This window comes from Carassius auratus, chromosome 50, assembly GCF_003368295.1.
Source record: "Carassius auratus strain Wakin chromosome 50, ASM336829v1, whole genome shotgun sequence".
NCBI lineage: Eukaryota > Metazoa > Chordata > Actinopteri > Cypriniformes > Cyprinidae > Carassius > Carassius auratus.
The window spans coordinates 1,400,145-1,426,268 of record NC_039292.1 but is presented as its reverse complement, the minus strand read 5'-3'; the positions used below and the strand labels follow the sequence as shown (position 1 = coordinate 1,426,268).

Genomic DNA, 26,124 nt, shown 5'->3' with positions numbered 1-26,124 from the left:
ATTCTGGCCCTTTGACAAATATAGTTGATGACCCCTGGTTTAGAGGAACAAAGAGAGAAAATAAGGAGGAGGGAGATTAAGGGCCGCAGGTCCCCTGTAAAGTTGTGACAAGCTTCAATGCTTGCAATCTCCATCAGGCAAATCCTAGCTGCCCATCAAGTCCAAGGACGTTTTCTCCCCACTGAATGACAGGTAAGAACCGGCAAAGAGAGACACTGGAGGTGATGCAATGGCTGAATAAAGATGATGCTTGGTGTGTCATTTTACCAATCCATGAGCATCCTTCAACAAAGGGCTCTTCGTCCCGAAATGCTCTTGGGTAGACCGTATCCACAACATGGACTCTGAAACTAGAAAATCTTTCACACTCTCGCTCTGCCTTTCTCAGAAAGAAGCCTTAGCTTGATGACCTCGTTAGTTCAAGCACTTAATCCGCTAATGCCCAGATAAAACTAAATGAGAGAGGACGGGAGGAAAGCAGCAGGAGGAAGGGAGGGGTGAGAAAGAGAGTAGAGTAGGAGGAGAAAGAGAGATGTTACAACAACAGATAGCCTAACACTGCGGAGCCAAGAGGAAATTCTGGCCACATGCTTGAGCCTAGATTCAACAGGCAATGGAATTATGAGAAGGTGATGCATCCATTGAATCCCTGGCACCAATACTGTTGAGCTTAACAATCACAAGATGTTTGATAATTGATCTGACATTAAGTGATTGCAGTGGATTTCAAATTCCAAGAAGGGATCCCAAACTTTGGGCTCGTCCAGGCCCTAAATACAAGAGCCATACTAAAGTCAAGAGGTTGTGAATTTCCCAGCTCAAGTTTGGATATTCTGTTTGCCTAAAACCTAATTGGATAACCATTCCATAGCCTCTGTTGTTTGACTGTGAGCTCTGAAATTCTGGTTAAGGTCATAAGGGTCACCTGTGAACTCTAGAAGTAATTCTAGAGTTTGGCCATGAAATACTGCAATCTGCAAGCACCAGCTCTCTTGGCTCAGAACAAAACCCAATTTCCTCTGGTGAGGCAGATCCTTAAGAAGAAAAAGGGGTTTAATCTGAGAACTCTGCAACTGCACCATTTCATCCAGAGCCAAGGGATCAATTTGCAGGGCAGAGAGACAAAAGGAAATGAAAACCCAGAGTGCCTTCTTGCACTCAGAGAAGAGGTGAACCACATATTACAGCCAGGGAGAGAGAGAAAGAGACAGAGAGAGAGAGAGTGCGAGTGAGAGAGAGAGAGAGTGGGAGTCTGGCTTGCCTCCAGAAGAGACTCGAGGACTTTGATGTGGTCTTTCCCAAGCTAAGGGGTCAGTATTTGTCGTTACTTCAAACAGTCACGCACTGTGCAAAGAAAAGCTCTTCCTTCATCATCACTGTTCAAGTTATTAGCTGTGCTAAGTTGACGCAAACATAAAGTAACCAAGAGCTCAATTGTAATTTTATATTATTTCTAAGTGTTTTGAATATGTTATTTTCATAATTTATTTTATTTGTCAAGGAAATAGTGTGGACATCTTTCCACTTGACATACAGCTGTTGCTGGCCTCGCTGGTTCCTTCACTTTTGTAAGGTTTTAGCTCATTCTCTACCTAGCTCATTACTACTACTCCATTTAAGTCCAGACACAAATATTTTCACCTGGAGAGAAAGAGGAAACCATAGCACCTAAAAAAGTGCCCACAGTGGATTAATCTGAAATACAAATCAAGAGAAAGCCAATGACGTCTGAATTATATAAACTTTAGGACTTCCAACATTCCTCCCTCAACAGGCTTTAGGGCAAGAAATGGAAAGCATCTTATTCCATCCCTCAGACATTTTCTTGCTAATTATCCATTTCCTAACTTCACTGATGTCAGTGCACGTCAAGTAAAAAGTTTGAATATCTCTCTCATCCATGTGATTAAAAAAGAAAGCTACTGCTTTTGCCTGTCACTCCAAATGAGGGCTGCTAAAATATTCATGCACTGAAGCTTTTTCCCGACCGCACAATGAACAGAATTTGAGCAGCTGAATGTAACTGCTGTATATGTGTCTAAACATCTTCATTTTCACCAATGTGAGACAGGTAGATCTACAGGACTCTGATGAATAGCATGATTTATTCTGACGGTTCCTCAGAGAAGGGTGCAGCATGAGGACAGTTTTGAATATGAATTATCAGCATGCTGATCCGATCTCAGTGACAGCCAGAGAGAGACAGCAAGGCCTGAATACCAACACATGCTTCCTGGATCAGGACAAGGACTTGATTACTGATGCCTGTCAGGAGTGGAAAAGTCCTTAAGTGTACTCTGGAGGGAAGCCTACAGGCAAGCACTCCAAGATCGAGAGAGAGAGAGCTGCTTTCAATCACTTCTGACTGACAGAGAGAGGGGGAGTGCAAGAGAATGAAGACTTCAATCAATCCAGATTGAAAAAAAAGACCATGGAATATGTGCTGGCCAATGACTTCAGAAAACACTCTGCGAATGCAAACGTTGCTGGGGTTCAGAGAGGCTGCATCAAAAATAGAGTTGACCTACAGGTTCGCAAATAAGACAAGTTAATTCAGACACAAATAATGACAGGTGGCTCATCTTTTGGGGCTCAGCACCTTTGCTCTGCCAGGACTTGTAGGAGAAATGATTGTGGTTTTAACCACTGGGCTCTCTTGATATCTAATAAGGACAAATCCTCCTCAAACCAACCAGCAGAGCCAAATGAAATGTAAGAATGTCAAAAATGATGTGGGAGGCAGTGCTGCTGGTTTTTACAGAACACATGCAGTGGTATAGATGTGGGGATGTTTTCTTTCCCTGCCAAAGGTGGAAGCATATCTGTGGTGATTTGTGGGGTCAAACCCTCCCCTCTTCTGCAGAGTGTCGAACCCTGGTCGAGTGCCGGAAACTCATCACTGCAGCCGTGGAATTCTGGAGAAAACGGAGGTCGTGCATTTGTAACTTTTAAAGGATACAGTAACAACCCATTAGTGTTTTTGTTAGGGGTGTCCATGGTTAACCGGTTAACCGATTAACCGTTAAAAATTGTGTAACCGAGTGAAACATTTTGCTCGGTTAAGTTACGTCAATGGCGTGCATTGAATTTAGTTGTAATACATTTTTGCACCACCAGAGACCGCCAGAGCGCTCCCAGACATTTGTAATGTCCACAAGAAGAAGTCATTTTTCTAATATGAAGCGGGCTAATACGAGTGACGGGGCAAAATGCAAGTATTGCAATACAGCGCTTAGATATACTTCAAGTACAACCTCGTTGTTGTAATCTCAACAGCCAACACCCGGGCATCATTAGGCCGGTCAGGACACACTGGATGCGTGGCGAAAGCATCTCAGCTGCGTGGCGTGTCTGTTTTTAATTCGGTTCCCATATTAACAGGTTAGAGCTTGCCGACTGCCTGCGTGAGACGCGCGGCTCAGGCCCGGCTCGACGCGTGCATGCTAGAAATAGAACCGACGCCTTGTTGGAAGCGTTTCCAGGCAAAGTATAATAGGAAAATATGTTTATATGTAATTTAAATAAATAAATAAATAATTATCGATTTTCAAATATTGTACGTGTCAAACATAGTCATAGCCTTAGCGAGGCGGCCGCGGAGTCTGCTTGTTACCTTTTGCCTTATACATTTTAGGCTTATTCTCAAATTCAGATTGTGTTAATGGGCGCCATTATTAGGCAGTTTTAATAGGACAATTTGACCGGAGAGATTAAATTTTGTAGGACATTCCTTTTTTTTTCGGCCAATGTCCGGAAATTACTATGGTTATGGTTACTATGGCACACTATGGTTAACCGAGTATTAACCGCTAAGGGCCTCGGTTAACGGTTAATGAAAAACTTGAGAACGTGCAGCCCTAGTTTTTGTTTCATTATAAGGGCAATAAAGTGGGCCAAGTGCACTTGAGCCTGTTCCAAAAGATGCACAATGTGTCAAGTCAAGTTACTTAAAGAATGTCTAAACTCTAGTTCTCTGCAAAAATATGGAACACATTCTACAGGTTATTCTGGTTTAGTTCTGCACAACTGAAAAGTACACCCAATGTTTCTTTGTTCACCTCTACTCCTCTCACAATCTTGTCTCTTGTAACCATAGTTACAAATGCCCAGCAGACATTTGATTTAAAGCTCTGATCCGTGACTCTTCTGGGAGTTCATTTACTGTGGTATTTGGAATAACCTTCTGGAATTAAACACGGAGCAGATACCTGAATATCTGTGCAGGGTCCTCTTCACAAAGGCCTGATAGAGGGTCTACAGATGGATGGCCGAGCATGTGACAAGGTACCGCTGGTGGGGCGCGTCTGGCTCGCTGCTTCCAGGAAGCCAGATTCCAGGGCACTAATCCAGAGAGACTCAGAGGCCCAGAAATGCCATCAGGTCTCTTGGCAGAGAACACATGCTTGCTTTGTGTCCCAGGCTGCTGTCAATGGAAGACTGCAGGAACACAGCCCAAGAACAGTTCCCCAATAGGAACCAAAGCACTCCTTGTAAAATCCGTCTAGTAGGTGGAGTGAAGAGGTTGAGGATACAGAATGCAGAGAAGTGGCTGAGTTGGGGAAAGCGAGGGAAGGTTAACGGCAATCATCCGGGACTCTGAATAGTTTGGGAGGTTCAGGGTGAGGCTTTTCATAGAAGTTCATTTCTCAATCTCAAATTCTGAATCAATCACACATTCGGCTTTTCTCTTACTCACTTGGGACTGTAACAAATCATCTTTTTCAAAGCAGTGGCTTCTGTCACATTTCACATTTTGTTGCAACTGTTCACAGCTGATGTGTTTTTCTTTAGAAACAAGGCTAGGCCTATCACTGTGTTTCACAGTTCAGGGTGTAAGCCAAGGAACTACATGGACACGCAGGTTTGGGAGATAAACCGTGAACTCAAAACACATTCCACAGTTGAGAAGTTGCTGCGTGCATCGGCTCTCACAGCGACACAGTTCATAGAACGCTTGTCATTCTCAAACACACAGTATGCAGAGCGCCCCTTCATGCTAACACCTCATAAATCCCTTCATTCCTCCCCCAACTGCACTTTCAGAGCCCTATGGATACAAGGACAATTAAGAATGAGAGAGAGAGAGAGAGAGAGAGAGAGGAACAGCAGTGAAATTTGCCAGAGCTTTCGGATTTGTGCAACAGAGTCATACTGGAAGTCATACTTTTTCCACCTTTTACAAATCAGTAAGCATACGCATTTCATTAGAACAGCACTTTCAACTGCACAGCTGCAAAATGCAGAGCAACTCACAGGTTAACCAAAGACCTGGGAGAAATGACACGCACACCTAAAAAAAACAAAAACAGGTCACTGACACAAATGAAGAGTTCAAAGAAGTGTTAAGAACCGAAAAGCTGAAGCAGCACAAAACAGTCCTTCAGCAGTACTGCAGTGATATCCATATGCCATGGTCTTTACACGCCAAAGCATTTCAAAGAATAGCATGGTACTACTGTGGTATGTTCAAAATATGGTAAATGTTAATAGTGGTGAAATGTAGCGTGAAGAGTGAGGAGGACAACGAATCTGCATAATATGCATTTGCATACTTGCATAAAATAGAGAAAAACAGAATGCCACACCACAAAATGGATTTATCCAACTGTTTGCATGCACATAGAAGAGAGAGAAAAAAAAAACAAAGAAAAAAGACCTTTACATAAAAAATAAAAAAATAAAAAAAATTCAGACCGGCAAAGAAAAAAGGAGAACAAGGGTTATAAACAAAGCTCTTCCATATCTCTCGAGAATTCATATAGTATTTCTCAAAACTTTTCTTTTGTCTGGCGGTAAAGTTTGGGTCCTGTCAGGAGAGATGAGGTGAGAGCAGCAGCAAACTCTCCGAGAGCCTGAACCGAACTGGCACCTGTCTTTAAACATTTATGCCTGATGCATTTTTAAACACACAACATAAAAAAGGCATGACTCTGTTGTTCTCTCTTCACCATCCTTCCCAGCTTGCTCACATTCAGAGCCACACACACAAACTTCTGCAGTCTAGAGCAGTCCAAAAACACTTAGATAAATGGTGTCTGTCTCACAAAAACCAGAAGTCTTTAGCAGCAGGGACATTCACACTCACAGCAATTCAATATCTGTGCTGTTGTTTACCTCTCACAACACGACTCTTCTGCATACATTTGAGTTGTGCACCATCGCTTTGTTGCCGCAAATCATTCTGTGCAATCATCCCTTCAGAAGATCCTAGTTTCCTAGAAGGACAGGGAAACACATTCCTCCCATTTCAGAGTCTCAATAGTGGTAGACTTTCAGAACAACGCTGTGTACCTGTTTGATTTGGTGGGAGATTCAGATTGCTCTTGGCACAGCTATCAGAATACGTCAAGCTCAGTTTGAGTCTGCGCAGTACGCTCGACCCCCAGGAAGTGCGTGCTTCTAATTGACTTCATTTGTCTCCGTTGAATCCACTGGGGTCGCTGTGTCCATTTCTTTTACTGTCTATGGTCATTACACTATTTCTAGGTCACTGAAAATGCGCAGTACTTTCCAGTTTTGGTTTTCAATCCAATCAAGTGTTTACATGTTCCCTCGCTCAGATAACAAAAGGAATAAACCGATCTAAATTTTAGTCAGACCTTGCCAATTCAATCCGACTGATTTGGTTAAATGTGACTTTTTAAAAATTCTGATTGTGCTTCTAGTCGTATGTTCTAGTCGTGACCGGAATAGTAGGGTCCATGTAAACGCTAGTGCAAGGTGTGTGTGTGTGTGTGTGTGTGTTTTAAATGAGAACAGAGCTTTTAGCTGTCAGTTCACCAGACAGTTTTATTGCTGAAAACAGGGTTTAATGCAGACTCGCATTAGATGGCAATTAGCATAGTGTCTATTAGCAAACAATTGCTTAACACAACTGGCGTTAATTTTAAATAACATTTTCTTAAAAGATCTTAAATATATTAAAAAAAAAGAGAAAGCAAAAAGCAAAAAAAGAGCTTGAGATCTCAGGCTCTGAGAACGAATTGGCTTATAAAAAGATGACTACCCACAAACCCCTAGCGGTTTTCAGAGCTCTTCCACAGCTGTGAATTTATTTAAAAATAGCTCAGATTTGAGCAGGGCATTAAGTGTGATATCCTCCTCCTAAAGAGAACCGATTGTTCTCTGAGAAATAATCTGATGTCAGATTCGGTTTCTAGACCAAACACAAAGGGGGCGGAAGTCAATTCAAGCAAATCCGCAGAACAAGGCTTGCTGTTCATGAAGACACGGCATATATTCAGCTTTTATAGAGAGCGTGCGAGATGGATTTTATTACTGTTAATCAAATGTGTGTATGGAGAATAAATTGTACTGAAGGAACAGTCAACAAAAATATGCTTCTGTTAACTGAAATAAGAATGAAGTAACAAAAATATTTTAAAATTCGAATGTTGCGAATTACTAACCATTACTACAACTGAAATAGAAAATACAGTAAAGCTAAATAGAAATTAAAAATGCACATTAATAAAAAGGAAAATATAAAAAGCTAATTCAAAACTTCAACTACTAGAATAGAATAGTACATAAATAATAATAAAACAACACTTCAAGCTATTATTTTTAATGATTTCCTGTCGAAGACAGAGTCTACATTTAGTTGAAAATTACTTTTCACACTAAGACCAATGCAGCAGAAAAAAATATATATTAATATAATAATAGGCTTTCAAATTTTGTGGGAAAAAAAGCAAAAGGCAAGAAAAAAAATCTGCATCTGGCTTCTCTTGTTTGCTCAAAAAAAGAAACGAGCAGGAGGAGCCGGTCTGGATTTATCTAATAGGCTTGCATGCGAAGCGGTGGCCTCCTCGGCCTGAGCGTGTGACAGCCTGCAGAGGAAGGAGAGCGAGAGTGAGGTAAACAGATGAATAAAACATTGTGGTTTTGTGCAGTCCTGACCTCGGTTAACACCACGCTGTTTACACACAAGAACAGTGTGAATCTGGAAGGGGAGTGGCTCACATTCACACAAAAGCACAAAGACAGATATGCTCATGTTCTGCTTTCAGCACACAATCAATGGACTGACTCACAAAGTTCCTCCGTCTTGACCCATTTATCGACTGTCATCAGTTCCAATACGAGCGTGCAAGCTGGAGCCCACCAGAAAAGACATTTCACAGGGTTATCAGGGACAAGCAATTGTTAAAAGCCTGAAAAGTAATTCCAAGTAAAATCAGGGCGTGCTCTCCAACAATTTTAATAACAAAAAAAATTTTAAGCGCTAGGAAAATGTGATTAATCACTAAAAATTAAGACTGCAGCTTGGTAAAGTAGTAGTTTAAACCCTTGTTTTAAGTTGCAGTTTTCAATTTGAGCTGCAACACCAAACTAAACTGTTGGAAATACGGTTAACCTACGATATTTTGCGATAATTTCTCATTTAGTGTGTGCAATGTTTTGACACTGAGGTGTTGTGGGATGCTTGCTTGTACGAAGTTTCTATTATGACTCTCAAACTCTTGGCTAACGGAAGATGCACAGACCCAAAATAAATATACAAAACTACTCTCTCGGCATTTACACGTATGCATTTAGCATACATTCTTATCTAAATAATTGTTTACTGAAATGATGCATAAGCATGGTCATTTATCTGAGAAACAAAAAACTATCAAATTTATCATAATTTAAAAGTGCTACAAAGCGGTTTATAAAATTAATTTTTTTTTTAAAAGGCTTAAAAAAAAGTTAAAAGTGTTAATATTAAAGGTACTATTTTTGTTTTAATGGCATGTTTTTTGGTGAAATGTCATAAATAAACAATCTTTTTTTCAAATGTTGGTCTATGAATGTTCTGTGTCTTTCAGTGCAGTGAGCGTCTCACACCACTAGTGTTGCATTCAGGGTTGCCAGGTTCTCACAACAAAACCCACTTAATTGCTACTCAAAGCTAGCAGAATGGTGCTTCAAGGGTAAAAATCAAGCTCTGTGGGGTAAAATAAAAATTTTTGGGTTGGGTTCCTAAATTAAAATTTGCATTCCAGTGGCTAAATGTCGCGTTATTGAGGTTGTATCAACCCACCGCAACAGTGTTGGAGTAGCCCAATTCCTCAGGAAAACCACTGACTTGGCAACACTGGTTGCATTAAAACTAGTTAAAATGTATTAAATGTGTCTCAAGATCTCTTCCGATTCCAATCAGTTGTGAACGGCCGCTCAACAGATGGATTCAATAATCTCGATCGACACTGGAAGAGATAGCTCTAATCAACAAAGCTTACAGTGTAGATATCTTTACTGATAATAATTGCACCATTCGCTTCCGGATTATTACCACATTCCCTGGAAAGATGAATACAACAAATATTAGCCTGTTGTTGAGGTTTGCGTTCAATCAAAGGATGTCGGGTTTGTTAGAGCAGAACCAGAGCACTGAGAGAAAAACAATGAAAATGTCAGTATCGTTTCAGCCCTGCAGTTCAATTTAAAGTTTTAGGTTTAAATGCCGTCGTTGTGGATTTAAGTCAAGTCAGTTCGTTTACAGTTTTGTCTCCTGAGTTCTTACCCTCCTAGCTGGCGGTGTTTGTTGTCTGGATGTCCTTTGCTTTCATAACTGCAGCTCAGACGAGTCTTTCTCTCTCAGTTTGAGCCGTAGACGGGAGAGCATGGGCGTTTCCTGGCTCGCTAACCCAGGGGCCTAAAATACCCAGGGGCAGCATTCACAAATTGTGCGGTGACAGAGTTTAACAGCCTCTCCGTTCAAGAGCCGAGACACTGTGCCAAAGTTACATGAGGGGTGAGAGAAAGGGGAGGAACTACAGGAGGGGGGGGGGACACAAATGTGAGAGACAGGGAAAGAAATGAGATGAGAAAAGGTCACTGCCGACACTCATGTAAACACCAGCAAAGGATTTACAGTGTGGCAAGAAATCTCCTGTTGCGGAAAAGACACAAAGAGACTTGGAGCCTTGGCCCAGGAGAAGCAAAAGACCCAAAACAAGGAGGCATTCCAGGAAAAGACAGACCTCCCCTCCTCTCCCGACTGAAAAAGCTTTGTTTTAATGGAGTACAGGCTTCCTGGCCGCAGTCTACTCGGGAACAGACTGGGAGAAGAAAAGGGAGGTTGCTGATCGCAGAAACAAGCCGTGAATGGGTTTCTTTCACCCTGTCCTGCTCTCTTTTTAGCCATGTGTTGAGTGAATACATGTGTACTTTCGCTCTTTATTTACACTTTTATGAGAACGACAACATGAAATGGCATTCAACACATTTAACTTTAACAATTCTTCATATTTCTGAGTAAGAGCGTGTGCTTGGCAAGAAATGTTGTTTTATTTAAAGGGGTTGTGGAATAGGCTATGACATCACTGCCCCGCCCACACGGCCTTGCTTACATCAGCAAGGTGGAGAAAGTTAATTTATTTTGTGAAATATTACAAAAACAAGCATTTTCATTCTTCAGATCAGGGTTTTCCAAAGTAGGGTTTGCACAGCCCTGGGGATTCAGCAGGGAACTACAAGTGGTTTGCGAGTTTATGAAAAGCTAAATCATTAAATCAGAAATGTTTGTAAATTGAAATAAATAATTGTACAATTAAAAAAGGTTTAACACTTGCGAAAAATATTTATTTAACAATGTTTTGAGTGAATAGAGGTCTATTTATTAAAAATGAATACACAAAACTTAATTTTGCAAACTTCTAAATCAAATTGAAAATGTAACGAGGAATAATGACAAGAGGAAATTTGATTTTATCCTAAAGTATTAAAAGTAGGAAATTACATCACTGCTTACATCAGCAGGAGAGAAATGCTTTACCACTGGTGGAGCAAAAGAAAAACATTGTTCTTCAGATCAGGGTTTCTCAAACTAGGGTTCGAAAACTAGTGGTTCATGACAGAACTGCAAGGGGTTCACGAGTTGATGAATTAGTAGCTAATAAAATATAAAAATAATATTAATTAATTACACTTTAAAATAAAACCAACTTCAATAAAACAACAGGAAAAGATTTACGAAAATGGACCTTGAATCTGGTGTTAAGTTACTGAAAAACTATTTGAATTTCAAATCTACTTTAAATATATTTTAGGTCAAAAGGGTTTGGCTTACAATAAAGAAAGTTTGGGAATCCCTGCTTTAGACTGGTGCACGGATGAATCATTCACTACACCAGATTTAAATGTTGTCTTCAAATTAGATAACTTAACGTGATGAAAAATAACAATAAAACCTGCAAAACTTAGCCTAATGTGTCTTCCTCCTCTCATGTGCCCTCTTCAAACATGGCCACCTTGGCTGAATGCACACGTGCAACACCGAGCACACGCATGCATGCATGCACACGCTAAAACACTGGCGATGGCAAAGAACAGAACGCTGAACACTTGCATCTCTGCACTGAAAATGCATTTCCTCGCAGCAGCATGGATGGATGGATCTTACCCTCCCCTCGCGCATTCGCTCCTCTGCTAGCGCCCGTGCCGCGGTCTGTCCCCCCCCCGCTCTCCTCACTTCTCACGCACACAGACACTGAACGAGGCGTGCTGGAAATGCACTGGCTGACAGCGAAGGACAGCTGCTCTCTCTCTTTTCCCTTCCCCCACGACTCACCGCGCGCTAAGAGACAGAGCGAGCACATGAGGACGGGAGGAAAGAAATAAAGACGGTAAATAAAGAGGGAGGCGGCCATGAAAGAGCTTTGTTTCACATTTCTCTAATGGCTTTCGCAGGCCTCACCCACTATAGCAAGATTCAAATGCTTGATCATTTGAGATACCAATTCAGTAGACTGGAATCAATATATGTAATTAAAAAATGTATGTGAATAAAAAAATGGAATAAAAACAGTGACATGCTGCTTTGAGTTAGAAATGGGAATGTAAGCGAATGATTCTGATTCTTTAAGTAGTTTTGAAGGAGTAAACGCTGTATTAATTGGTATTAAAATGCCTATTAAATACAATTTTTAAAATACTGTTTATTACAACAAAACGAAAACTCTTGAATCACAATACTGATGCATTGAAAGGAATCATTTCAAGAGTCAATCAATCTCAAATCACTACAAGTGTTTTGGTTTTTACACAAACCAGCCACATGAAAACCATTCACTAGCTGTATTTAGGAAATAAATTAAAGGTGACTTGATTTAGATGGTGAAAACAAGACCAAAATTGCCATTGTTAAATAATAATTATACAATTTAAACGAAATATTTGAAACACTAAAGGAATACTATACTATAGTATTTTATACTTATTTTAAAGGTATTTATAATGCACAGAACAAGATGTTATATATTTCATTAAATACATCTGGTTTCTGAGTAACACGTTCTCAATTCGTAGAGTAATTTTACAATTATTACTATTATTAATTCCAGCTGCTTAAATGATTAATTGAAGTACAAAAATTACTACTTTCATTTTTGAAGGATTAATAACTCATATAATTAGCATTACACAAAACAACACTTTTGTCATTTTTAAATAATTCTATTAAAAGTTCCATTTAAAACCAAAACTCACGGATTTAAGACTGAATCATGGGTCTTTTGGATTGATTCTGAACAAAATGCCAGGCTGTCACTGAAAATTGAACACAATCGTTTAAAAGAGTGATTTGGTCATGTAGAAGACACCGCTGGTTGTGCTGTTGGATGATTGGTTAGCAAAGACCAATGCTATTAAAATCATTCAGGACCAATATTTTTAACAAACTGAACTGGTTCTGAGTAAGATCTTAATTCTTAACCCCATCTCTCACGCTGAACTTGTTCTAATCACTAAGGACGAGTTATAGTAACAGAGATGGTCTCCTTAGCAAGCACCGCTTAATTATAAAGAAAATAGATGACTTGACTGTCAGAGTTAATGGCTGAATCACAAAGCAGTAAAACAGACAGATAGAGAGAGAAAGTGAGGGGAAAGGCCATCATGATTCACCGGTTCCCACCTCCCTGTCTTTATCTCCCGCTGGATTTATTGGTGAGGATGTAGCAATTACACCCAGACAAAACAAGCAGCCGAACGTGAATTCTTCAAAGGAAGACACTCCAATGTGTAGAGTCTCCAAAAGAGAGAGAGAACACCATAGCATAACGATAAACCTAATCCTGCTGTTGACATGTCAGCCAGGATTACACCAAAACTACAGCCATCCAAACCAGCGAAAGCCCTGCAATACAAAGATCATCCTTGGGGACACATTATCACCAAATAATGAAACCCTAAAATAACCTGGGTGTTTACTAGCATAAGATCAACCTCTGACAGGGAGAAAAAGGCCAACTATAAATCAATCCATGTTCCTGTCAGCGTCCCTTAAAATGGAGCAAGGCATGCCAGAGTGTGTGGGTTGACGGATCGGTACTGAAATACTGCGCGCTGTTACCGTGGTGCTTCTGTCACCGGGGTTTAAAAATAAGAAAGCAGCACGTCACGCTAATCATAACGCATCGGGTGTTTACGCCAAAGCTGGTGTGTTTTGATAAGGTTCTAGGAAACAAAATCAGCTGCCAAGAAGAGCTTGAAGAAAAGCTTAATGTGTCTCCAGGGATTACGAATGTGCACTCTTGAACGCCTAAAACCCCGAGGGACAGGACTATAAAAAGTCACCTTTAGAGCAACAATACTTAAAGCAAACAATAAGAGAAAAGGCTTGTATGGTTTTACAACATACCCAATTTAAAACTGTTAAAGAACTACAAGCACAACTAATACATCCGGCAGCGGAAAACAGTTAATAATAGTAAAATAGGAACATTTCCTGAAGAAAATCTGACTGGTACTTGGCTATACAAAACCACATTGATATCAAGTAAACTGTTAAGTACTGAAGCAAACGAAACCAATAAAATGCCATAAACTCATTTCCGAGTGGCTTTTCTGAAGTGGCGATACCATCATATGCAGACAAAAACACTGCATCGCACCCAGATCTTTAAATCTGGATTATCTTGAGATGGTTTATTCACTGACCGTCTAACAAATCCACTGAGCTGTAGTCTACAACAGCAGCTAATTCCCCGCTTGAGCTAATAATAACGGCCAGAAAGGGTGTGAACCCAAGGCCGGCCTGTTTTTGACTTAAGCGGAGATCCAGATGTTGGAAAACAGAGTTTATGGGCAGCAAAGATCCCAATACTAAACATTTGCACACCCAACGAAACCCCCAGAAAGGATTTCCTGGATCACCATACATGAAGCAATAAACTTAGCAACTCATGTCAGTCAGAGTTACGACGGTGAGCTCTGATCTCGCTGCTGGGCCGAGAGCAACTTCCACCAACTCATAGCAATCTGTACTATATTTAGGGTCAGGATGCAGACTGTTGAATCAACGCAGATATAACGAATGACGGAATGGGATGCAGAGGAGCAAATGGTTTGAGTGTCAATGGTTAGAGATATTGCATCATATGACCCCTTTAAAGAAGGTCACTTCCCCTCGTCAAATGACTGCAGAGAGTTATTCTAAGGGTGATAATTACTGTGTGCGCAGTGTTAGTTAGGGCTGCGTAAAAAAAATTATTCTCCGATTAATCGTTTTTTTAAATGTGGTCGATTCAAAATCGATTCTCAAAGGCCATGAATTGATTTTTTCCATATTTATTTCCGCAAACATTGAACGTAAGATTAGCGTTAATCTAATTACAAATCTTCTCCACTAGATGTCACCCTCTTATGTGCCTTGTGCGATGTTACCCACGAATCTGTCCTTCATTCATTCAGTTTAAAGCAGTGGTTCTCAACCCACGATTCAAATGCGGTTCACCATATACTGAACACACACACACACAAAACTTTTGCAACTCACTTGAAAAAATTCAAGCAAATGGAAAAACCATATACTACGCAGCAATCATCCTTAATTGAAGAAATGTGGCAAAACATCTCTGTAGAGAACCTCATATTATTAAATTTGAAAGTGCTTTCCATATTTGGATCAACACAGGCTACATTTGTGAACGCACATTTCCTGCAATGTCGCGCGTCAAGTCATGCTCCCGTGCGAGTCTTACAGACTGCATCTTAAAGCCTCATACTTTCTGCGTCCGCGAGTCCGCTATGGACCGCTGGGTAGGCGTGATGTAAAAATCGCAATCGGAGAGCATGTGCCGAGGCTCTGAGCAGACGACCGCACGGACAGGTGCGCGTGGTCAGTAGTCTTCAAAAGCACAATTGCACATGTTCAGGCAGTGTGAAGAAGCCCATTGTCAATCGAACCTGTGCAATCAGTCAATAAAGATTATAAAGAGAACGATGTGCAATGATTATGGGCAATTGTTTGTTCATGTTCGTTGCAGAGCGGACCATCAGCATGCGCTTTCGGAAGTATAAATGGAAGAAGTTTGCGTCCGCGTCTGGATTGCTCATGCGGAAAGTATAACACAGGGTTTTCAATCGCAACTTCATTGTGCTGTTACTACATCGAGCCGAATTTCACAAAATTGTTCAGCTCCCGACAGAATCAGTTGTAGTAGAATTATTTATTTATTTCAATGAATCTAATCAATTAGATATCATAATATTTAGGCTATAATATAATAAATCAGGTTGGTTTGTATTGGTGACGTAATGTGTAAATTATATGCCTGCGGCCCGCGAGACTTGTTGGACCATAATGCGGCCCGGTGGAACAAAAGGTTGAGAACCACTGGCTTAAAGGGTTTCAGGTGCTTTGTCGACGTTGATGCCAACTTCACATAAAAAGTCAGAGGTATGAAAGCATTTTAGCAAGACGACGAAGACAGTGTGAGCGGATAGCGTGTTTTATTGTCTCGCCCCCATGCTAGTGGATCTGCCGTAGATTCAATTGGTTGTTCTTGGAGATAGCGGGTTAACTCCGTGTCAGCACGCGCAATGATCGGTAAAGGGGCAGAGATTTCAGACCTCCGTTTATTAAGGAGATCTGTCACAAAACTAATCATCCGCGCCAAAGTTTTTTGAGCAAATTTCAAAGCCGCACCCGCCCAGCATCCGTTGATTGTTTTGTCTGTTCTAGAAAGGATGCAGCAAAGATATTTAATGCTAATGTATGAGGCACAGGCCTACGCTGAGTTTCATTTACGATGAGATGCGCTCTAGTTCACAGTGCAGTGCAAGTGAACACGGGGCGCTGGTGCTTCCATGTCACGGTTATCATTGTCTGCTATATTTGCTTTTTATTTATTAAAATACATGCAATTGGTTGATGAAACATTTATTAAAATTAAGATAAAATTTGTTCGAAACGAAATTCGTTTTTAAGAAAGGTTTTCTACAAAGCAAAATGTAATGAAGTGGTAAATATAATGTCTGACGATTTACAAAACTTCATTAAGTGGTAAAAACCATGTCTCCCGATATATTGCGCATCTTATGATCCTATCTAAAAAATGAAAATAATTTTTGATAAAAAATGTTTGTAAAAAATATTTTAATGACACTCTTTGGCGGTTATAGAGTTCTAATGATGGTGATCAACTATAACCGCCGGTCTCACGGTTATATACTAACCGTCACACCCCTACTTGAATCTAGAACAGAGTATAGAAAATAGAGCTTAAGATCTTTGCCCGAACCCGACGGGACCCGATCGGACTTCATTTCGATTCGGGCTTCATTTATATCATTTTGGTCGAGCTTGGGCTTGTGCGGTAAATGAGCGGTCATGTGATGTGTTTCGATTAGCGCGAAAAAGATGCGAAAATGTATGCTGAGTAGTTGAAACGGAGGCTTGCCTCTGACGATTGCGTTTTGGTAGCACCAGCAACTAAAGCAAAGTCTGAGGTTTGGAAAAGTTTTGACCTTGTTTATATTGAGAATCCTTGAATACTGGGCCAGAGGGTTATATTGCTGGACGCACCATCAGTGTGCGCAGGAACGCGCTGAAGCCATCTACAGTGGATTCGATAATTTTCCTCCACAAAAACACGTAGGCCTTACCTAATCTTGGTGTTAAATGTTGGTAAATGGTAAATGTTTTTCAAATAATAACTAAATATAAATTGAGTCTTAAATGCATAATGTAGACAGAGTAGGCTATATAAACTAATGTTAGCATTATTATTTTATTATGTCAGCTGCTTTGGCGAAGCAAATCCGGCAGAGCCTTTATCTTAATTAATTTCGTTATTGCCAAATACCCATCTTACTTCAGAATTGATCTTAAACTATACCTAGGGCTATTTATAGAGTGCTGAGATATAACCATGTTACAGAGGACTTATTTTATTTCTTTGATCAAACTTCCAAGTGGCCTATTACGTAAGTCAAGTATAAATTATGTTAAAACATACAAGTGACTCATTCCTGACAAAAGGCAAAAGAGTGTGTGTGCATACATTTGAATATGGTCAGGTTGTAAATGGGTTCTGGCTATTAAAAAGCAGTCAATCAAAATTTACTTGTCGGGCTCGGGTCCTGTCGGGCTTAACTTATTATTAAGGCCAGATTACAGCTCTAATCGAATTGAATCATTTTGAGAGCTTATGAATCGAAATTGAATCGATCTGGAACATCTGGATCGATACCCAGCCCTTGTGTTAGTGTATAGTCCGACAGGGCCACACGATGTGGGAAAACCAGCCTTGCCTGCCGCTCTACCTGCACCATGGGAAATATGAAACCACTTTAGAGAAGGTTGAAAAGCCGGTCTGGTTCCCCTCCCTGAAACTCGATAGCATCCCCTCCTCACACCTTGAGATCTAGTTGTTAAGAGGCAAGAGGAATAGGTATTTTGTGTTTAGTTTGAGCTCTTGTGGTCCCTCCCCCTGAGGCCCCGCGTGAACCCCCTGTGCTTGTTTAAGGAATGTACCAGAAGACAATAGCAGCAGTCAGAGGAAGCCATGAATGGGGTTATTGGTTGCGGAGCACTATAGGGCCAACAGAAAGGTTTCTACCAGTGACAAGTCTCAGTATCACTCTAACCAACCAGAACAGAATCAAACGAGAAAAGAACCTCAAAGAATAAAAAAAGCATTAAAAGATAAAACAAAAAGATTAACATTTAAACTTTAAATGCTATGCAATTTACCGTTAAGAATTTGCCTGACACTTTTATCCAAAAAAGCATCTTGTATTATATTCAAGGCATATGTTGTTTTATCAGTTCCTGTATTCCATGGGAATCAAACCAAAGACCTTGGTGTTACTCTACTGTTTGAGCTACAGTAACACAATGAAAGTCAATGCAAATGACAATGCTTAGTGAACACAATGCACAATAAAATGTACTGCTATGCATTTGACAGGCAATTTTACCCAAAGCGAAGGTATGAATTTCATCAGTCTTTAGCATTCCTTGGGAATCAAACCCATGACTTTACCAGTGCTGGTGACATGCAGGAACATAATGAAATTAGAGCACCGTTGTTAACCTACATTCTTGGACCAAAAAAAAGGAATAGTGTTCACTGAAATCACATACAAACAAGGTAAAAAAATTAAACTATATCAAGTCAAGCTGTAGTTAACCAAAAAATATTTTTCAATGATGCTACAAAATGGGTCACTATCAGTTCTGTCTAAAGAAAACATTTCCATTAGCCTATATTTGGCTGCCTGTCACAATTGAGAGTAAGCAAGGAGTCAAAGTGTTACATTTCAATGGCTCCCGGGAGGCCCACTATGTAGGGAACACAATGCTGTGAGTATGAACAACTACTGACTGAGTCACTAGCAAGGAATTTCACAAAACTGTTGTAAGCAGATACATTAGTTAACCCTCTCAGTTTGTAATGCACAAGCCAGGCTTAGTCAATGTTCAACATAAAGCAGTGCAATATAATACATTCTCAGAATTTAATGACTTCAAAGTACATTAATACATTAGTCTTCTTTGCTGATCTTTGTATCTCATATTTGAACAAGAAAGTGTGTGCTACTGTGGGGAATATGCTGAACTCTACATTCTTCTAAGAACAATCTGTCGAGGCATGGATTCTTGTTTTAACATGAAAGATCAAGCTACAAATTAGACCAGCTGCCAAAATTCCTTGAGAACTAGTAGGCCAATAATTGAGTGCAAAGGATAATCGAGAAAACCTCTACAATTGGCCAACAACTCAATTCAAACAAGACTGGGCAACAAAAACTTCAACCAGACAGAAAACTAGCATGTGAAGATAAAAATGAAATCTCACACTTAACCTGAGCTCAGTAACTGGAGCGACTAAAGTTTAACCAGTTTGGTAGAAATCTGGTTATCAACAATTGGTATGATAAACTTATTAGCATTACAGCTGTTCTCACAGCTGTATAGCTATTCTTTTTGGCAGCACTTATGCATTACTAAATGGACATAGAGAACACCAACTGAAGCATGCCTTGTTTTCCGCACTTTAAAATGGACTAGTGCCAAATGAAATGCAGCCAGCAAATTGGCACACCAGGATATGTCAGGTTCTAAGTCATTGTCAACTTTTAACATTTGGAACAGCATTAGCTTCCAGCTTCTACTGCATTATACAAGCACCATTTATAATACTCAACCAAATTCTTATATAAACACAAACTTAAAACCAAACTAAAAACCACAATGCAATGCTCATTTCCTGCTTGAAGAGCAATAAAAACACCAGTGGACTCACCTTTTCACTTTTAACTTTCTTCATGGTCCTGCAATCATTATTTTCCACTTCTTCTGGTTCGCTCTTGATAGCCAGAGGAGTGACTATTCCAGTGGTATCGAGGGTAATATTCCCTAGTTGCTCAGCACCAACAAGGTCCGAATTTTGCGTCCCCTCAAACGGGGTATTGCGTGCCTGGCCTAAAGGCATGACCTGGGCTGATGGGTCCTTTTCCGAGGGCACACTCCCAGCTTGTACCCCTTCGTTTTTCTCCTTCTTGCTTTTCCCAGAACCCTCCTTGTCCTTTTTGCCAGTCTGAACATTACGAGAGGCTTTGTTACTTTTATCTGAACCTTTCCCGGAAGGTAAAGTTGTGGAACCACTTCCCATAGTTGGCCCAGTGGCCTCGTTTTGGGTCCGTCCCTGGGAGTCCTTCTTAGCCCCATCAGGGTTTGAGGACTTGCTACTGTCCTTGGAATTCTTGCTACGCTTAGCTTTGGATTTGCTGTCCTTGATCGGCGGGGGAGGCACTGGGTTAATAAACTTGATGTTGTCCGGCAATGCTGCTACGGCACTCGAGGCAGCAGCCAGTCCGTCCCCGTCCTTAGTGCCCGACATCTCAAGCTTTTCTTTCTCTAAATCGGCGTCAAGGTCAATGATCAGGTTGCCTACACCAATTTCCCACTCATCGCCGCTGTCGTAAGTGTCCACCGCATTCAAGTCCACACCTTTCCCGCCTGCAGTGCCACTACTGAGGGACATCTTAGTGCCAGCGGCCCAAGCGCGCCACAGGGAGGTCTGACCTTCTCAGACGACTGAGGCTGTTGGGAAACACATTTACACAAGCCTCAGGGTCCTGTTGGTTTCCCCTTCCCAGTAACCCACATTGTTGCCCTGGGGGAGGGGGGGTAAAAACAACAAGAAAATATGTAAGAAATTAGGAAATCTTACAAGCACACTGCTCTTATAAAACAGTTTACAATAACATCAGAATCCTTTCAAGGGCCTAGATATAAAAGGTTTCGCAAGCTGTTCCACTGCACATGAATTATAAATACATGCAGAGTAATCTTTTTAGACTACATTTTAGATGACTCGGGACAAAAAAAAACTCTTCAGCTGAATCATGGTCACCATCAGTTCATAGTCAGAGATTGCATCTCAACACATGGAAACACTACCCTTCTTCAATGACAGATTGACATTAACGCTCAACGGATGACTGCAGGAATGAGAATGACTCAAACATGCCGCTTGCTTTGAGACTAAACAGCATTGCTATTAACTTCCTCACAAGTGAACATTAAAGACATCAAGGATGAGCAAAACTACATATTTTCAAAACCCACTAGTCGTGGACTGTCTGAATGCCTGGTTCGTTTTGAGGCAGCACCATAATTAGATCATTCTTGTCCACCAATCAACGTTCCTACAATAATCTTGTTTTTTTTTAAATCAGCTAGACGGTTCACAACAATCATAACACTGGGGTCTTTAAAATATAGTCATAAAGTTGAGCTCATTACAACATCAATGCTATGCTCATGGCACTGAAATTAAATCCTGAATCTGAAAAGCATGCTAACATGATTTTAGCATACTACTGTCGCAAGATAAAGCATGTCATGCTGTCATCATGTGAAGACCTGAGCAACTCAGCTTAAAAAGAAAGGAAAGGAAAGAAAATAAAATAAAAAATAAATTCACTAGTTAACTAGTAACGTAGGTGCATGACAAATTAACCGCTCAGTCCTGTAGACTCATCCCTTAGTTAAGCACAGTGTCAGAATATTACAGACAAATATTCAAAATATGTAAATGTCAGATGTCCACCTCAGTTGGACTAGGCACAAAAGATCGGATCTGAAGCCAAAGGATCTAAAATAAGTTTTAAAAAGCAAACATGTACACAATGCTGCAAAAAGTCTTGCAAAACCAATCACCATATTGTGTTAAATTTTTCTAATCTTGACTGTTGTCAATGAATTGATGTATAAGCAGCGTTTCAAAAGCTGAAGCGATGGTTCGTTAAAGATGAACTTATGGGGTGCAACACCTCAGACAGGATTTCAGCATGCACAGTGTTGTTTAAGTCACTTAAATCACTTTCCGTGGCCATGAATTACACACATTCAACACTTTCCAAATGTCACTGATCTTTAAATAGAAACAAAAACCTTTTTAATGTCAAAGACGCTTAAAATCGGTTTATTACAGATTCTCAAGAACACTTAACAACCCATAAACAAACACAGATAACTAGTTCGAATAAAAAGCTCTACATTATTCATCTAGTCTGGGACAGAAATAGAACAGAAAGACACCGATTAAAGGTCAAAGTCATTACCCGTAATACTCAAAAGAGGTCACATAAAAGACAGTACGAACCACAAACTGGTTTAACTGCACTACTACAGTTTGGCGGTCGTCTAATAAAACTAAGAGCTACTTAAGTTGGAAAAGATGAGGCTGGCTTTGAGCTGCGTCTTGAATAGTCGAGGAGACAGATGGTGGAATGAGAGGACACTAATCAGTGGTTTGCTGTAGTCCTTCAGTCCACCAGGGAACATAGAGTGTGTCCTGCAGGAAGCTTTCCAAACGACTGTCGTTGGAACCCATGTTAAGACGGACTTCCACTATCACAGTCATCAGTCCCCTGCTCTCTCCGCACTATGAAAAGCTTTGAGCATAGAACTTCCAAATAGAGCTGTAGTCAAGTCCGGCTTTGTCGAGTCCAAGTCAAGTCCAAGTCCAGGACTAGTCGAGACCGAGTCAAGACCGAGTCCAAAGAGGTTCGAGTCCAAGTCAAGTCCAAGTCCAAAAGTTTCGAGTCCAAGTCCAAGACCGAGTCCAAATGAAAGAAAAAAGGGTCCTCTTCAAGACCACATACTTAACTACTGATAATGTTTGTGATGCGAGAGAAAGCATATCTCCTATTCTAAGAAAATCATTTTACATTATTATTTGTAATGATCAAAAAGCATGTGCAAAGTAAAAACTCTGTAGGACAGGGGTCTCCAAACTACATCCTGGATGGCAATGTCCTGAAAAGTTTAGCTCCAACTGGCCTTAAAACACCTGGAAGATTAGTGTGTCTAGTAAGAGCTTGATTAGGTTCAAGTGTGTATAATTTGGGTTAAAGCTAACAGGGGCGTTAAACAAGATCCTGGGCCCTATGCATAGGCAGTCCTGATGGGCCCCCATGGCCCCCACCCATGAAAATATCCAGGAAAAAAAAATATATTTTAGATTCATACTTTTCAAGGGCCCTCTCTTCCTTTGGGGCCTTGCTAATGAGTACTGGTTTTACCCCCAGTCTGACCCTGGGAGCTAAACTTGGATAAACAAACAAAGTTTGGAACTGTAAGGTCAAATAATTTTTATGTACTTTATTTTTTGTTGACATTATATCTGTGGTCAAAAATGTATATGACTATGCCTAATTGGCACAGTGCACAGACACACGCAAAGCTCGGGATATGACAAATGCGTGCAGCAAGGCTAGAATGGATACGTTTGGCTCTACTGGGCTTGCACACATAAATACAGCGAAATTTTTGTCATACTGTGCTTGTGCTTGCATCGACTAGTCGAGCTCTGTCGGAAACAATCGACTACTCCAGCATGCATTAACCATAATTCACACAAAGTGTTTGCAAGTACGACGTGAATTTTAGAATTACAATATTGCGTGGAGCTGTTACTATATGACCTTATCTATGTTGCATGTAAAAATAAAATATGTAATGTAATAATTAGGGTTGTGCCTGAAGCCAAATACCTTATTCGGAATGGCACGGATAATGGCTTAAAAAACGAATAACGCTCAAGGAATAATTCTGCCCGAATACTCGGCTAAAGCTGACACAGTCTGGTGTTTGCTAGATAACAGGTGAGCCAGGGCATCAGCGCCAGAAGTGAATGAATGTAAACTTTATGAGTGAAAAGAGTGCAAATCAAACACGGCATTGTTGTCGCCTCTCTGTGCATCTCTCAGAAATCAGTGCAAGAGTAATTTTACCTATAATAATACATCATAGCTACACGTTATATTATTTGTATATATTTAAAAGGCAAATATTGAAAGCTTAGGCTACCATGATACGAATGAATGGAATAAGCACAGCCCGCTCACCAATCAAACAGCCGCGCTGCGCGTCTCAGTCTCTCAAAAACCAAACCAGTTCTCTCTCAAGAGTAGGCTAATAATCGTCTACTTGTCCTACATGTTTGCATATATTTTTGCATATTTACCTTTTGCTGGTTTGCGCGGAACACACACATCTGTTTAGTGAAGTTCATTAACATTAAGACTCGCTCAAAGTTTTCTGCGTAATGAGAATGTGTGCATTGAATGGATTCAGTCGTGTTCAAATGATCACTAAACGTTTGTCATGACATCTCTCTGCTTGCATGATAAATATTATTTTAGAAATTAATAATTATTTCAGTTTAACACGTAATACTTGTTCAGTGATAACTACGAAAAAATATATAAAAAGTCATAACAGTCTTATCAAGTAACTGTACGATGTTGTATCCGAATGCAGATAGGAAAAATTTTGTGATTGTTACAGATACAAATACTGGCTGTTACATGAAAATGTAAATATGTAATGTCATATATAAAATTTACATAAGTAATTGTTGCATAAGGCTATACATTAATACGCGTTTATTGATTAAAAAAAGGCTATCTAGGTGTAGACGTAAATAAAACACAATCTAACAGGTAGAAAATTAAATTAGAAACATCTAAACTTTTCAGGTCGCAGTAAGTGCACCACTGGTCATGCACATCGCTTTTTGATGTTGCCAATAAATGTGAAAAGCCAAATATTTCCAAAACTCATTCATATCCCAACACAACTGATGATGCAAGCGGCTGTCACGTTCTAACATACAACCTAATTAGGAACCGAATGATGAAATGCGCTCGGCGCTCTAAAAGCGAGTAAAAAGAAGCCTTTTGTCTGCTCCTCATTCAAACACTGAAGGCAAAGAAACAAAGCTTTGATTTGCGCCAGACAAGAACGTGCCGCACATGCTTGAGTTCTGTTTTTGATGTCGTTTGATGGATAACCAAATCAATATGCCCGAATAGAAGCGGATTATTGTGAAAGGTTATTAAATTGTGCTTCCACTCGTCTTTGGCAAGTATCGTCTGAAGGTAAAGCAAGAACCCAAAAACACCATGTTTGAGCGGCTCTAGAACAGGTATTCCTTTTCATTTCCCTGAGACTCAGGTCCTTGTGCCCTTCCAATAACGGCGTTAAACTAATTTAGCTTTCCCTGCCACATGCCAGCAAGCAGCGGGAGCGCTCGAGGGAAGCGAGCTCCCAAACCCAGCGCCACCCGACACGACACAGGCCTAATTAACACAGGCATCCACTGCGGACGCCTCGGCTTGATGGAAAAACGTGAGCTGAAACTCAAATGGGCTCTTGTGCAGATGCCTCGGTGGGGTGACAGGATCGAGGATCGATACCAGTCTCGCGCCTGTTTGATGATGAAAAACAGATCAAAGAGCGAATACAATCAGGGACGGGATGAAGAAAAACAACAAGACAACAAAGATGAAATGTAAAATCAAGAGAGCCCTCTGACCTGATTGAGAAGCGCTTGTGCCTTCAGTGCCAGACCGGCCTCAGAGCTTTAACTCCCTCTCGGCGCTTGAGTAATTGAGATTCTCTAATAAAAAAGCGGTTTCAAAGGCTGCAGGAACTGACAGGCTCTCCGTCAGACTAAATCACAGCTCTTTCTGAAGAGCCCGGGCTCGGTGAAAGGGAGGGAGGCACTTCCCGTGGTTAAATTACACACTGCATCAATGAAAGCAGCGTTGCATGCCTTTTCATCTTCCCCTCTTGGAATTCTCCCTTGCCTTCTTGTCTTTTTCCTTTGAGATATACAAGAAGACAAGTGTAGGATTTTATCACGGAGACGACAAGAAGCCAACGATCTTGCTCTGCCAATCTCATGATCCACCATTAGCCAAATCAAACCGAGTTCATCTCCAGCAGCAGTGTTAGTGCCCACGAAGGAAACATTTGATCTAACCCAGGAGAGAAGAGAACCAGCTGTCCTGGGCCGGTCTGGAGGAGTTGGGTTCCCCGTTTAACCACACAGTAAAGAAAGTGAAATCCTATCTACATTTGGCCGACTGCACTGCCCTTAACACTGCACAGTGAGCCGAAAACACAAAGGCCAGGCTCGCAACGTATTGATCAGGGATAATCTGTGGTTAATGCACAAAATGTTTGACCAGCATTAATTAACCAAACAATTATTAATAATGACCCATAATTAACATTGTGGTGGAAATGAACAACCAGAGTAGTTGCAGATAATACAACATGCAAGCACTTTATTTGGTTGATATTTAGCAATTTCATCACTTTAGGACAATAAAATTTTGGGAATAATAATAATAAATAAATCAAATACACACACAGAATTGTCACATCATTGATACCTTATAATAATCACTATTGAATACTGTGTAAGTGTATATTTCATGTTGCATTTTTATACCGTTTTCAGAATAAAAGAATAAACTATTTTACACAATATTATATACAGTATACATAAAATGAGTAGTTAAATTATATATATTAAAAAAATT

The 26,124-nt window shown here is 40.4% G+C and overlaps 2 protein-coding genes across 12 annotated transcripts in view; both read right to left on the bottom strand.

Annotated features, from left to right (window-relative positions):
- Positions 1-26,124, bottom strand: part of LOC113066589 (neogenin-like) — a 1,074,835-nt gene that overhangs the window by 962,207 nt on the left and 86,504 nt on the right. The window lies entirely within an intron of this gene.
- The window catches only part of LOC113066591 (zinc finger protein 609-like), a 78,544-nt gene that overhangs the window by 32,847 nt on the left and 19,573 nt on the right, over positions 1-26,124 (bottom strand). Inside the window, exon 2 of one of the 4 annotated variants that reach the window (XM_026238507.1) lies at positions 19,524-20,396. The exons of 1 other annotated variant lie outside the window; for it this stretch is intronic. In XM_026238507.1, coding sequence (XP_026094292.1) covers positions 19,524-20,264 — 741 coding nt within the window. In that variant the 5' untranslated portion in view covers positions 20,265-20,396. Of the gene's footprint in view, positions 1-9,511; positions 10,497-11,392; positions 11,754-19,523; positions 20,397-26,124 lie in introns of those variants that run through there. 2 more of the 4 variants (XM_026238509.1, XM_026238510.1) reach the window with 2 other exon arrangements.